The sequence below is a fragment of the Neolamprologus brichardi genome, chromosome 22, assembly GCF_056152115.1.
Source record: "Neolamprologus brichardi isolate AB-2024 chromosome 22, ASM5615211v1, whole genome shotgun sequence".
In the NCBI taxonomy this organism is placed as follows: domain Eukaryota; kingdom Metazoa; phylum Chordata; class Actinopteri; order Cichliformes; family Cichlidae; genus Neolamprologus; species Neolamprologus brichardi.
The window spans coordinates 11,823,972-11,836,910 of NC_142124.1; the positions used below are offsets into that span (position 1 = coordinate 11,823,972).

Sequence of the window (12,939 nt, forward strand, 5' to 3'; positions counted from 1 at the left end):
TATAAAAAATGCCAAAAATAAGAGTTTGACGGAAATAAAATGGCATTTTTGCCAGAATGTTGTGTTTCCCAAAGAGCTATTAAGCGATTCTTTTTGTTTGTTTGTTTTTGTCATGTTTCAATAAATCGCTTCTATATTCCTACCACAAACGAAATGAGGATTGGCTAGAGACGAAGGTGTACGTGTCAGTAATTCATCTTCTTCTTACTACTATTATTATTATTATTATTATTATTATTATTATTGTGGCGGTGGTGTTTAAATTAGGCCCACCCCATGCGTCCTGTTTCTCCCGGAAACGGAAGTCGTCTCTCGGGTAGAGACAGCAGCCTCGCTCGGTCGGTGACAGCAGCAACCGCTACCACTGACAGCTAACGTTAGCTCGGGTCTGGCCGCCGCGGGTTGGCTCGCTTCGTTTCTTTCTTCGTTTGGAAAATAAACACTATGGCGGCCGCGGATCACCGATTCTCGAGTGACGGCGGCCCGGCCAGCAGAGGAGGGTTCCCGGCCGGGGAGAGCAGCAACGACCGCGACGGTTCGGGTGGCGGCAGCGGGGAGAGCGAACGGGAGCGGGATCGAGCCACCTTCGAGTGCAACATTTGCTTGGACACTGCCAGGGACGCCGTCATCAGTCTGTGCGGACACCTGTTCTGGTACGTGCTGGTTTCATTTGTTTCGCAAACAAGGACTTAGTGTGGTTTGTTTGGCCGCCTGTTAGGCCTCCTTTTGGGTTGTTTCTAACGGCGGAATCACGCCCCTCGACGCTCCGGTAATCAGTCGGTTGTGAACGGCATAAGAGACTATTAGATAACTCTGTGAAGGGTGTTTGTCTTCAGCATGTAGCTGAACTTTAACCCGTGAACTAAGCCGCCTTTTTAATGCCTTAAAGAGTGATCCCATGTCTTTTAAGGGAATAAAGTTTCTGGAATCAGCAGATCAGCAGATGTACACCACCACAGTGGATTTCAAATTAATCAGTCTGGGATTGAAGCGCAGACTCTCAGCTGATGAGCACTTTCATAGCTGGATTATTATCAGTTCTCAGTGTTTCATGTCTGATTTAACAGACCAAGATAAGTGCGTACTGTGAAACCACACGAGTCGTTAAAAAGTCTGTGATGCAAGTTTTTGGTCAGACCACTCAGCCCTAGTCAGAGGTCACAGCTGCAATTGGCGCCTGGTTTGATCGGTGACACATTAACTTGTGTGTTCCACCTCCCTGCTGATCATGGGCAGCTTTCAGATCAGGTTCACAAAATGCTGAATGCACATAATGGGCAGTGAAAACGCCTTGTAGTCATGGCCTCAGTGAGCCAGAATCCTGAGATTAGAAAACAACATAGCTGACAAGTTTTATCAAAGACTGAAAGTAGGTGTTGGGTAACAGCTGTAATTCTAGTTTGTTCCATCACTGTTGGCTCTGGCTTTGCACAAGGCTCAACCTTCAGTCCACTCTGTGTTGAATATTTACACACGCTCAGTGATGTGGTGGCTTCATTCATGAGTTGTGACTCTTGGCTGAGGTTAATGTGGGATTAGGGCCAATCCAAAGGTCATCGTAATCGTTTCCAGCAGAACCGTAGCTGATGTCAAAGCGTAGTGGGCACCTGTTTGTAGTTTTAAGTCACGAAGGCTGGATGAGTGTGTTTTGGCAACAGAGACCTGTGTGGGCTTACACAGTGACATGTTTGCGATGTTTGTTCTCTCGGTTTCACAAGAAAAGCTCAGCAGCAAACATGAAAATAAAAACAGACATGTTTTAACTGTCCAAGATCCATCATATCATCTCATCCGCAGGAGATAACATGATAGGAGCAACCTGTAATTTAACTTTTTATTTTGTCTTTTATTTGAAATGAAAATTCTGAAAGGGATGCAAAATCTAAGCAGGCAAGAACTCGAGCAGACCAGCTACCACTGGCTTCTCCAGTCTGCAGGTGACTGAACCAGAAACCCTGATAAACCTAAAGGCATAGAATGAAACATTGCATGTGTGGGGAGGAGGGTAAATGTGGCTTGTAGTTTTAAAAAGGCCTTTAAGAGCTCATTTAGACTACAAACCCCAGCTACGCATACATACTTGCATACATACATATTGTATAGACTTCAAGCACTTTATCTACGACTCCTCCATGGCCACATGCATGTTTTTTGGACTGTAGGAGGAAGCTGAACCTACCCAAACACAGGAAGAACGTGCAGACTCAACACAGGAAGGCTCCGGCTGCCAGTGGATTCAAACCTAGAACCTTCTAGCTGTGAGGTGACAGTGTTTCGCACAAATTGCATGACGTGAAATACAAGAAATTTACTAATCATTACACAATTCTGGTGCGGGTTTGTCTATTTTGGTCCTTCCAAAACGACCAAACTCACTCTTAGCCCGGCTTTGTCAGGCTTAATTTAGTTTGGTTGAACTTTTTGTTGTTTATCAGTAACTTTTTCTGTTAATCAGTAGAAACAACCCTACAGTTAGGGGCACAGTTGCCTTACAGCGTTGTGTTTAGGCTCCCTCGTTACATGCTGATGTAATTTAGTTGCCGTGTTACTCGTGTCTCCCTCTGCTCTCTGAAGTCCTGATGAAACGGCGATGATGAAACCGTCAGCAAGGATAGAAGAACACCTTTAGATTAAAGTTGCATCAGCGCTGCAAGCCTACATCTAATCTTTTTTTAACCACACGAAACTCCCAGCCTTTCACCTGATCAGCCGAGCATTCATTCTGACTGTGTGTGGCCGATTCTCCATCAGTAGACTCCTGCTAGTTTATACACTGTGCAGCTTCCAGATTTATGTGTGAGAGATGTTAATTTCCTTTTAACACTTCAAGGTTAATGAGCGTGTGACATCTTTACAGTCCCAGAGTGAGCGCACACTCGAGCATACTTGTCGTCCACACAGGCTGCAGAGCAAATGAATTTGCTCCTCCAGGATGAGAGCTCATCAAGTTAGAATTAGAAATGTATCAAAAAAATAAATATGCTCATTAATATTATCCAGTAAGCCTCTGAAAAGAATCCCACATTTCAGTTGGCATATTTAAAACCTTAAAGAGTTTGACATAAAGGTATGATTATAAAATGGTTACATTTAGGTTTTACTTAATCTGACTGGAGACATCCCAAACACTCTTGGGAACCACCAACTTTTAATTACTACATAAATCTACACTCATTGGTTACTTTTAGGAGTTGGACCCCCCGTCTTCCAAGTTAAGTTAATTTTACATGGAATGAGCCGTACGGATTATTGGATTATTATTAATCTCTGGCTCTTTTCCACAGTGCGTCTTTTGTCCTGTCCCCCTCCCCTCCCCTCAGCCCAGCCTGGTTCTGGTCAGCCTGGTTCTGACAGAGGTTTCTTCCTGTTAAAAGGAAGTTTTTCCTTCCCACTGTCACAAAGTAGGTTTTTTGTTTTGTTTTGTTAATTGCTGCATTCTTGTTTTAATGTTATGAAATGAGACTCAAGTGAGGTCACTTGAGTCTGTGGTACCGTATAGTCTGCATTCTGGCTTCATTGCCACTTATTGGATATTAAGCAGCTGGTTTCAGGTTGTCTAAACGTGTGCCCACATGCTTAGTCAGAGCTGATAGGTTTGTTTTTATTAACTTTGGCTTTGCACTTTGTTCAGCTGTTGGTATCCACGAGAAAGTCATTCTCAGCAGCAATCTGATAACTGGTATTAAAGCAATGTACACACTGAGACGTGCTGTGAAAGTCTGAGCATGTGTGTAAAGATTTGCAGATTAACACAGGGTTTTGTGTTATGGATTGGCTCTGCTGGTTGTTAGTTTGTTCACATTAAGGTGTTGACTTGGGCTCACCTGATGCAGTGAATGTTATGTAATTGTTATGGTGTCAAAAACAAGCCCTGCCTGTTCCCCTGCATGACTGGGGTTAGAGTAGAAAAGAATTATATAAGTACTACTGCACTAGTTACTTAACGTTATCAGTTTATCTGACAAAAAATCTCTGGCGTGTAGAAAGGATTTACAAACAGAAAACAGTTGAGGCACTTAGAGGAAACTTTAACCACAGAAATTTGTTTTCACCTTTCCAGCACACTTAAGCTGCTGACTGTGTTTTCTGTATAAATATTGACAGTGGAAAAATGTTCTGCTCACTTCAAGGAGAAATTTTAAGTTTTATACTTTTTATTCTTGAAATCTTTAAACCAACTAATCTAAGTTTCTTCTGATTGGCTACCCCTGACAAACAGAAGGTTAAAACAGTAGATGAATGGGGTTAGAGGAATGCGAGTGCTGTTCCAGCAGGGCAAGCAAGGAAAGCACTGCTTGCACAGTGAAGTGAAACTGATCTCCCTCTTTGCATCTCTCATTGCCTGTTTGCAACATCCTTTAAAATACTGCCATCTTGTGGCCACAGTTGCCTGTTGTCTCTGGAAGCGGGTTTAACTTTGCTTCAAGTGGAATCTGAAGCACCTCTTCATTTCACAGGCTTGTCCCTGTCATTGTAAAAATAGTTTAAGTTTGTCAAGCTGAGAGCCCAGCAGCTTTTCTTACTGTTTGCTTCTGTCCTTTGTGGATAAACCTGTGTGGTCTGTAACAGTAATGGGAAACCATCATGCTGGACAATCTGCCGTTCATTTTCTCAGCTTGCATTTCAGTAAAAGTCACAGCACAACACTGACCTCGTTATTTTAACCTTTGCCCATGTTTAATATGAACATCCACCTCTGTGACAGTAAATAAGAAAATGAACAATGGTTTAATATTTGTCTGCTGTGTGCTCACATGAATTAGGCCAGAAACAAACCCAAAAAACACAGTTATGGGCTTTGTGATGATTAAACTGTGTGTAGTTTTGACAACTGCAGTTTGGTGCATTGAAAGTTGAAAATCAGACTTTTAGTCTTTTGTTTTTAAATCTTTAATGGTATAATATGTTGATCAGGTCATAAACAGCTTGTCAATATTTGAAACAACTTTTTAATTTATCAGCTGAATAAGTTTCAAGTAAGAACTCATGCTATTAACTTAAATATATTGACTGTGTTTTAATGTGAGTGCACCAGGACTCTGAGGTCTGCTGTGGGTAGTTTGGTCTATTTAAAGTTGTTTTTTTGGGGGGGTGGTATCCAATAGGGCTGCCACGATTAGTCGACTGGTCACGATTACGTCGACAATCAAAATCGTCAACGACTAATTTAATAGTCGACGCGTCGTTTGAAGCTTTCTAAGATCCCAAAAAACGCAGGAATGAGTAGTAGGATTTAAGAGTGTAATAACGGACTGAAACAGGAGATGGCAGCACTGCATGTACAAGGATGCCAGCTGCCGTTAAACCCCGAAGAAGAAGCTGTGTCCCAGAATTCATAGTGCGGCCCTGCTCAATTTCCAACAATGGCGGCAGCTAGTTAGTTTTAATATTACTCTTATTATTCTTTCTGGGTCACAAAATAAACGTTTAACATGTTTTCAGGCGAGAATGTAGCTGTGTAAACCTCAAATATCTGCTCAGTTTATCAAGACACCACATATTTTCAAAAGCGCTCCGACGTTTGCGGAGACCTCTGTTATCCACCAGCTCGATAGCGAACCGTGGTTCAAGGCTCACTAGATCCTGTGAGAACACCAGACTCTGGGCAAATCGTTTTCAAACCCACCGCCGTCTTTCGCTACTCAGGTTAACCATCACTTAGATAACTTAAAAATGTTATTGTTTGGCTTTTTTCAGTATTTTATTTGTTCCCGAGTAAATCGGCTGAGTTTATTAAACTCCACCGAAACAATCTGCACATTTCATTAAATTTGAATAAACTATCATCTTGTCTTTATTTTTAGTTAGCACATACCTTAAACACTTCAAGCTGTAAGCTAGTGATAGTTATATAAGAGCAGATGCATGCTGGTGCAATAAGCTGTCCGTTTTATGTACAATGGATGCATGATCTGATTAGTGGACTAATCGCAAAAATAATCGGTGACTAGTCGACTATCAAAATAATAGTTTGTGGCAGCCCTAGTATCCAATGAGACAGAATGTCAGTGGTGCAGATCATATATAAAAGATGGATGCATAAGCCAAAAGTTACTGTATTTGCACATCCACCTCTGTCAGCAGCCACCAAATAGCTTTTGTACCAGGCTGTAAATATGTTTTTTCTTATTCAAGGTTGGTCATTTTGTGTGGATGACACAAAGTGACAAAAACTATTTCTGTTGCTTGTCGTGGCCTTGAAGTAGCTATAAGCTGTTAATATGAAGAAATATTCAGCACTTGAGAACTGTTTGTCTTGAAAATACCTCAGTGTTGGGGCGTCTCCCCAAACCTGCATCCTGGCCTCCCACAATGCAGCAGCAGGTTGGCCTGGCCCGCAGTCTTGAAAACAGATGAAGCCAATTAATGCAAACAATAGGGAGCATTTTAATCAGCCACCTTTGAGGAGCAGGTTTGTCTGTTATTTAAAATTTCTGCTCTCCTCTGGAACTCATCCATTATATATTCAGGTAAAGTCTATGAGAGTTACTGTTGATGTTTTAACTGAAAGATGCTGTTGTGAGAATGTAAATTAATCTTTTCTTTTCTCGCTCTTTACAGCTGGCCCTGTCTTCATCAGGTGAGTGTTTCATACTTCCTGTAGTGTGTTTTTACAGGGCTTTTAGAGACTTGATTAAGCAGTTCAAGGTCATTTAATTTCAATATTAAAAATTGTGATATTTGTTTTTAAAGTGTACCTGATTCACAGCTCAAAATTATAATTATTTATATTATACTGGAACTTGACGAGGCTCCTCAGCTTTCTTAAATAAGCTGATTTCCATTTAAGTAAACCTTTTTTCGATTGGCTGCTGTCCGAACCCACAAGGTTCGGACAGCAGGTGGGTGGGGCTTTTTGTGCTGAAACAGTCTGTAAGGGCTCCTAGCATTTAGCTCAGGATTATTATTGGCTTCATTTCAAGGGGGTCAAACTAACAGCACAGTGAGGAAGACCTCAGTGAAGGTCTGAGCATGTCCACAGTCCTGAGAGGAGGCCTGTAATCAGCACAATCAGTTCAGGGTGATGATGTAAGCTCAGTGTGGAAGCTGCACCTGTTGTTTGATTTAATGCAGCTTAAAGATGCTAATGTACTTAATGCCTCCTCTTACTGCCACTTCCTTCACCGCTCACCACTGTAAACATGTTGTGCTTCACATCTCTTGCTGTAAATAAAGTTTTAGAAAATGCAGTGGGTAGCGTCACTTAGGTTCCACTCTTGAATCGGCAAATAAAGATCGGTTTGTGTGACGTGTATTGCAATCATTTTGACATCCTTCTCCTTGCTCTGCTCCTCCTCATCAGTGGTTGGAGACGCGGCCCAGCCGACAGCAGTGTCCCGTGTGCAAGGCGGGCATCAGCAGAGAGAAAGTAATCCCACTGTACGGCAGAGGGAGCTCCAGCCAGGAGGACCCCAGGTGAGCAGAGTCTTCGCTGCGTGTGTGTCTTTTTTGGTTGTTAGCTTCTTTCTGACTCTTTCTGCTGTTTCAGGTTGAAAACTCCACCCCGGCCTCAGGGGCAGAGAACAGAGCCTGAGAGCAGAGGCGGGGTGAGTTGGTTTATGTTTTCACACTGGTTTTTAAATAAAAACCTGAGTTTAGCTTATATTAAAGCTTCTTTGCCGGGTTTCTCTCTTCGCTCAGATGTTCCGCGGTTTCGGGGACACCGGCTTCCACATGTCTTTCGGCATCGGAGCGTTCCCCTTCGGCTTCTTCACAACAGTCTTCAACGCCAACGACCCCTTCCACAGAGCAGGTAAACAAAGGAAATAAAGTCTTCTGCTATTACAGTTGAACCCCAGAAAATATCAGCCTTGAGATATAAATAAAAATAATATAAAGTTTTGTCGTTAACAAATATTCATTATTGTGCTTTTGTATTCATTCAAACTGAGTGTATAACACGGCTCTCTGTAGGAGCCTGTGTGTTTAATTAAAGTCCAGCTCAAAAGAATTTTAGCAAATCCAAAAATGATGTTTGGATTTTCTTCCTTGGATTTACACATGCATGCGTATGATAGTTGTAGGACATGGAAGCATTAGCAAATCCATGGTCAGGCCTGAATAAATTGACTCATCAGTGTTAATAATTACAAGACTGCGAGTCTGAAGCCCTCAGGTTATCAGTGTGCTAAATGATTGGTTTTAAGCAGCATTAATCCCCTAAGCCACGATTAAAACCCTAAAAGTTTCTTCCTTGTTATTTCTCCACGTTTCACTGCTGGACCTGTTTAATTGGTCTTTAATTTTGCATCTTAGATTTAGTATAGTTTCATTTTAAAGCACATGTTTTCTCCGTCACTCATCTCCAGACACTTGTAATAGATTGTATTTTAAATTTAAATTGACCAGCATTATAGTGAAAACTGTTTCCCATCAGTCTCTCTTTGCTGGGGGTCAGTACAGTCTCTCTTGTGCTGATGTATGGAAGGTCGTTTCTACCACAAGAGCAAAAAAAAATACAAATTAACACTTTTTTTTTCAGAAGTTGGAGTTGGAAAGCTATACATTTATTTATTTTTAGTGGCAAAATTTTCCACAGAGGAGTTTGAACCATGAATGTGAGATTTGCTGTGTGAGCATGCAGTAACACTGCCCTCTAGAGGTCAGAATGTTCCAGTACACATTGCGTTTTATCAATGGGAAAACTGCAAACTGCAAAAAAAAAAAACCTCAGATGCCACAGGCTGCTAAAATAGATCTAGAAAGGAGAAGAAAATAACTTCAGTGGATTCTTCCCCTGAAGACTAAAGACATGTGGGCTCAGAGTCAGTTTGGCACAGGAAACGATCAGAGCAGGAGCAACCTGAAAATGGCTTCAGATGCAGTCCAGAGGTGCACAAGGAAAATTCCTCGAGGAACAAACTATAAACACTCGCAGCTATACTAACCTTCACAATCCTTCTCCTCTTCCTGTAGATCAGTACGTCGGTGACCACCAGGGCAACGGCAATGGCAACGGCAACAACGGCAATAACAATTGGCAAGACTCTCTATTCCTGTTCGTCGCCATCTTCTTCTTCTTCTGGCTGCTAAGCGTGTGACGCAGACCTGGTGGCGGACACACGAGTGATTATTGATGTCTGGGAGGGAGGGGCGCATTAAACAAAAAAACAAAACGGCAAACACAACTCGCACACTTAACCCGAGCCACAGACACACACTCGCGTTCCATTTTCTAACCGGAGGGGGTAGAGGGAGGTTTGTGTTTGAGACCATGAATACAGAAGTTTGATTTTTCTCTTCCTCACTATATCGGATCACTTCAGGACACTCGGCCCCACCCCTCTCCTCCACCTGCTCTTTATTTATGCAAGAAGTTCACTGGAAAGTAGTGCAGCGCAGAGTTAGCCCTCCCAGTGTGCACACAGCTGTAGATGGATGCACAGAGAGCATAAAGAGGCAGTATTACATGATCAGGGTGAGCTACGTCGCGAGATCTTATTCGTCTTTTGGTGTCCAGTGTTGCAGAAGAAGAAAGCTGGGTGGAGCAGTCTTTAGGAAAGTGGGTTTTCCTGAAGCACAGAGAGGAAGGGTGTGAGAGGGGTTAGAATACAGGGAGGAGACGTTGTCGTAGAATTGGCGACAGACAGAAGCGGCCCTGTGGGATGCTTTTGTTTTGTTGTTTTTTTTCTTCTTCTAAACATTTGTCTTAACAAAAACTGCCTTCGCACTGTGAAGCTGTCTGTAGTCGGAGCTGCCCTACACTTTGGGGCGCGTGCCGTTGTCGCACCACTTGTTCCTTGTAGTTCCCTGCGTGTTTGGGGAAAAATGGGCTGGTTAGGTTGTTTTTCATGCCCACATCAGCTACTTTAAAGAGTGTGAGGTGCACGGTTAACAAAAGGGGGCAGAATAAATCAATATGCAGGATTGAAAAGCAGCAGTTTGGTCTCCTCACACATGATTGAAGAAAAAAAAAAAAAAAAAAAAAAAAAAACAGATCTAAATTACGTCCTTTGATTTTTCCTGACCGTATGTGTCTGTGTGTGTGTGTATACATTCTGTATTTGTACATATGGATATTGTAAATGCTGTTTTTATGTATTTTTGACTGGAGGACCAGCCGTGGAGAGCAAAAGAGAACAAGATGTGGGTCTTGAGATGCTTCTTGTTTTTCGGAGCTCGTTTGATTTAAAAAGTTAATAATCCCCCTCCTGAGAAAGCAGAATTTTGTTGCCCCGCTAATGTGATGATTTGACGAGGCTTGTAGTTCTTTTGACTGTACAGCAGAGTAACTGACACAAATTCATTTTAATGTGAAGTGCAAAGTGTTAAGTGACCCCTGATGTTTTATTTGTGTTTTTTTGTGTTTTGTTTTTTTTCTTCTTGAATATTCTAGTCAAACATGGGCCAAAATAAACAAATCAGAGTCATAGCGCTTTATGCTTCATGTTTTCCCACATCAGAATCTCCCACAGTTATGCAGAAATCAACTGCACTCAAGTGTGAGTTACTAGGAGTCTGATGAGCACTTCTTCCTCTTATATTTTTTCCCCTCTTCAGACACACTTCACACTGAAAGGCTTCTTGTAACTTGAGCCATTCTGGGAATCCAGAATGGCTCAAGCCGAGCTCCGCTGATTTGCATCCAGGTCTTTAACACTTCAACAATCATGTCGGGGTCAGAGATGAATGCGGGTCCTCTATAGTTGCCCAGGGCTCATCCTCTCTCAACACTTGATGTTGTGAGGCTTATGTGACACTAAAACAAGTGATGGAAGTCTTTGGAGAAACGTGGAGACGTAGTGCAAAACCAAAAATGAACTAAGATTAAAACGTGGTCTCGTTCTGTGTTGTCATTTTTTTTTTTTATCTTATTGAAGTGGGCAATTAAACAACTGAGTTAACTTACAGAAAATGATCAAGTTATTCATTGAAAGCTTCTCAGATGTGATCATTTGCTACATTAAAAGCTGACCTGTTGTGATTTTTCATTATTTTTCTGTCATATATTTATACTGTCAGAGGTAAAATGGGTGTTGTGCTAAAAACTGGGACTTCTACTTTGTAACAGGAATGCTGTTTGTGGCTTAATATCATTCACGATGGATTCATTTGACATGTTTCACATATTATAGGCCAGGGGTCCCCAATCCCAGTCCACGAGAGCCGGTGTCCCTGCAGGTTTTAGATGTGTCCTTGATCCAACACAGCTGATTTAAATGGATAAATTACCTTCTCAACATGTCTTGAAGTTCTCCAGAGGCCTGGTAATGAACTAATCATGTGATTCAGGTGTGTTGACTCAGGGTGAGATCTAAAACCTGCAGGGACACTGGCCCTCGTGGACTGGGATTAAGGACCCCTGTTATAGGCCAACAAGTTATTTAAAGCAGTTTAAATACAGAAAATCACTTTTTCGCACAATACTGGCTCTATGTGGACTGATAGCTCTACAGCAACCCCAGCACCATTCCCTGGTTGTATTAACCAGGGAATGGTGCTGTTTTATGGGGGCTCAGCTCCTAGTCATAATGTCATGCATGCCAGTGCCTTGTGATTAATATTAATAGAATACGATGTTTTCACATTTGCAAAGCTCAGTTCAAACTGGATAAACATTACAATGTTACATTCAAGAGCAGCTTAATTAATTGGATGAGCTATTGTAGTTTCTAAGAGTAATTTGAAGTAAATAATCAGAGATTTCAATCTAATCCACACATTTTAGGGTGGAGCTTTTAGTTGGATGAGATAAGAAACATGCACAACATTATTTTAGTCTCCTAAGAGTTCAACTGATCATCAAGCACTTAACCTTCCTCTCGTGTTAGGGTCAGGATAAAAGTGCCTTTAAATTTACTACATTAAGGCTTATTGACTTTAGGGAATCTCTATTTAAACAAAATTAAATTTCACTAAATTATTGCTTTGCTGAAAAAGATGACCTTTGCATAAGACTATAAAACAATAATTAGTGCCTAAACTGAAATCATAAACACACTGAGAATAAGAGGAACACGTCGACATGCAGAACGATTTTCCAGGCAACAATGTCACTGTTGAATAATGTCAAGAGTCCTCAGATTTTACAACAGAGGTACTAGAGCAACATCTGAGGTGCTTGCACCTATCGAGGATGTATGGGAAAATCAGCATCTGCTCTCTGGGAGGTTAATAATTTCATTCTCATCACATAAGAAGAAAAGGGAACGCAAATGTATTTAACAATTAGAAGAAACAATTAAATCCTTAGACGAAGCCTACGTTTTCTCCCAGAAACAGGAAATGCTGAGCTTAATACACAAGGCAAAACTAAAATTAAATGAAATTATTGATTTAAAACAAACAAACAAAAAAAAGAAACAGAACTCAATTGTTAGGACAAAGACTGCACTTGCCAAATTTTGAACATAGGAGCAAATCAGGTTGATTTCTAGCTAACCAGTTAAAAAAAGAAAAAAAAACCCATATGTGCTGGGAACACAGTATTTGAGCCTGAAAGAATAAACAAAACTTTCAGGGACTTTTATTCAGACTGGAAAATTAAATATTCATAAAATATATTTAATGAAAATAATTGAGGAATAAAATAATTCTAGGTAAAACTATGTAAAAATAGAGAGTGCCACCATTTCAGTGCCACCATTCAGTAGCTGAAACATCAAATGACACGTATGCTTTAAAAGCATTAATATTGCTTTTAAAGCATACGTGTTACATTAATATTGGCTCATCTATGACAGCATGGTGGGAGTTTTTAAAAATCTTCAGAGTCTTCATTAATCCCATGCATACACCCATCTGGAACAACCCCGAAGCCTGACAAAACAATAACATGATAAACTTCCTAGATTGCAGTTGTAAAGGAATTAAAATGCTTCGAACATATATTTATTTAGGAATAGACTTCATTCCATCTGAGAGATTAGAATTACAATAAGGGATTAACGTGAATAGATTTTTAGACCATCATCAAATTAATTCTACAGTGAAAAAAGA

General features: G+C 41.0%; 1 protein-coding gene across 1 annotated transcript; it reads left to right on the plus strand.

Annotated features, from left to right (window-relative positions):
- The first annotated feature begins 281 nt into the window (after positions 1–281).
- Positions 282–10,931, plus strand: rnf5 (ring finger protein 5). The gene is made up of 6 exons (XM_006794322.3): positions 282–653; positions 6,562–6,580; positions 7,304–7,416; positions 7,490–7,547; positions 7,642–7,753; positions 8,917–10,931. Exons 1-6 carry the CDS (start codon positions 445–447, stop codon positions 9,039–9,041), a joined length of 636 nt encoding a protein of 211 aa, XP_006794385.1. The 5' UTR covers positions 282–444; the 3' UTR covers positions 9,042–10,931.
- Positions 10,932–12,939: the final 2,008 nt, after the last annotated feature.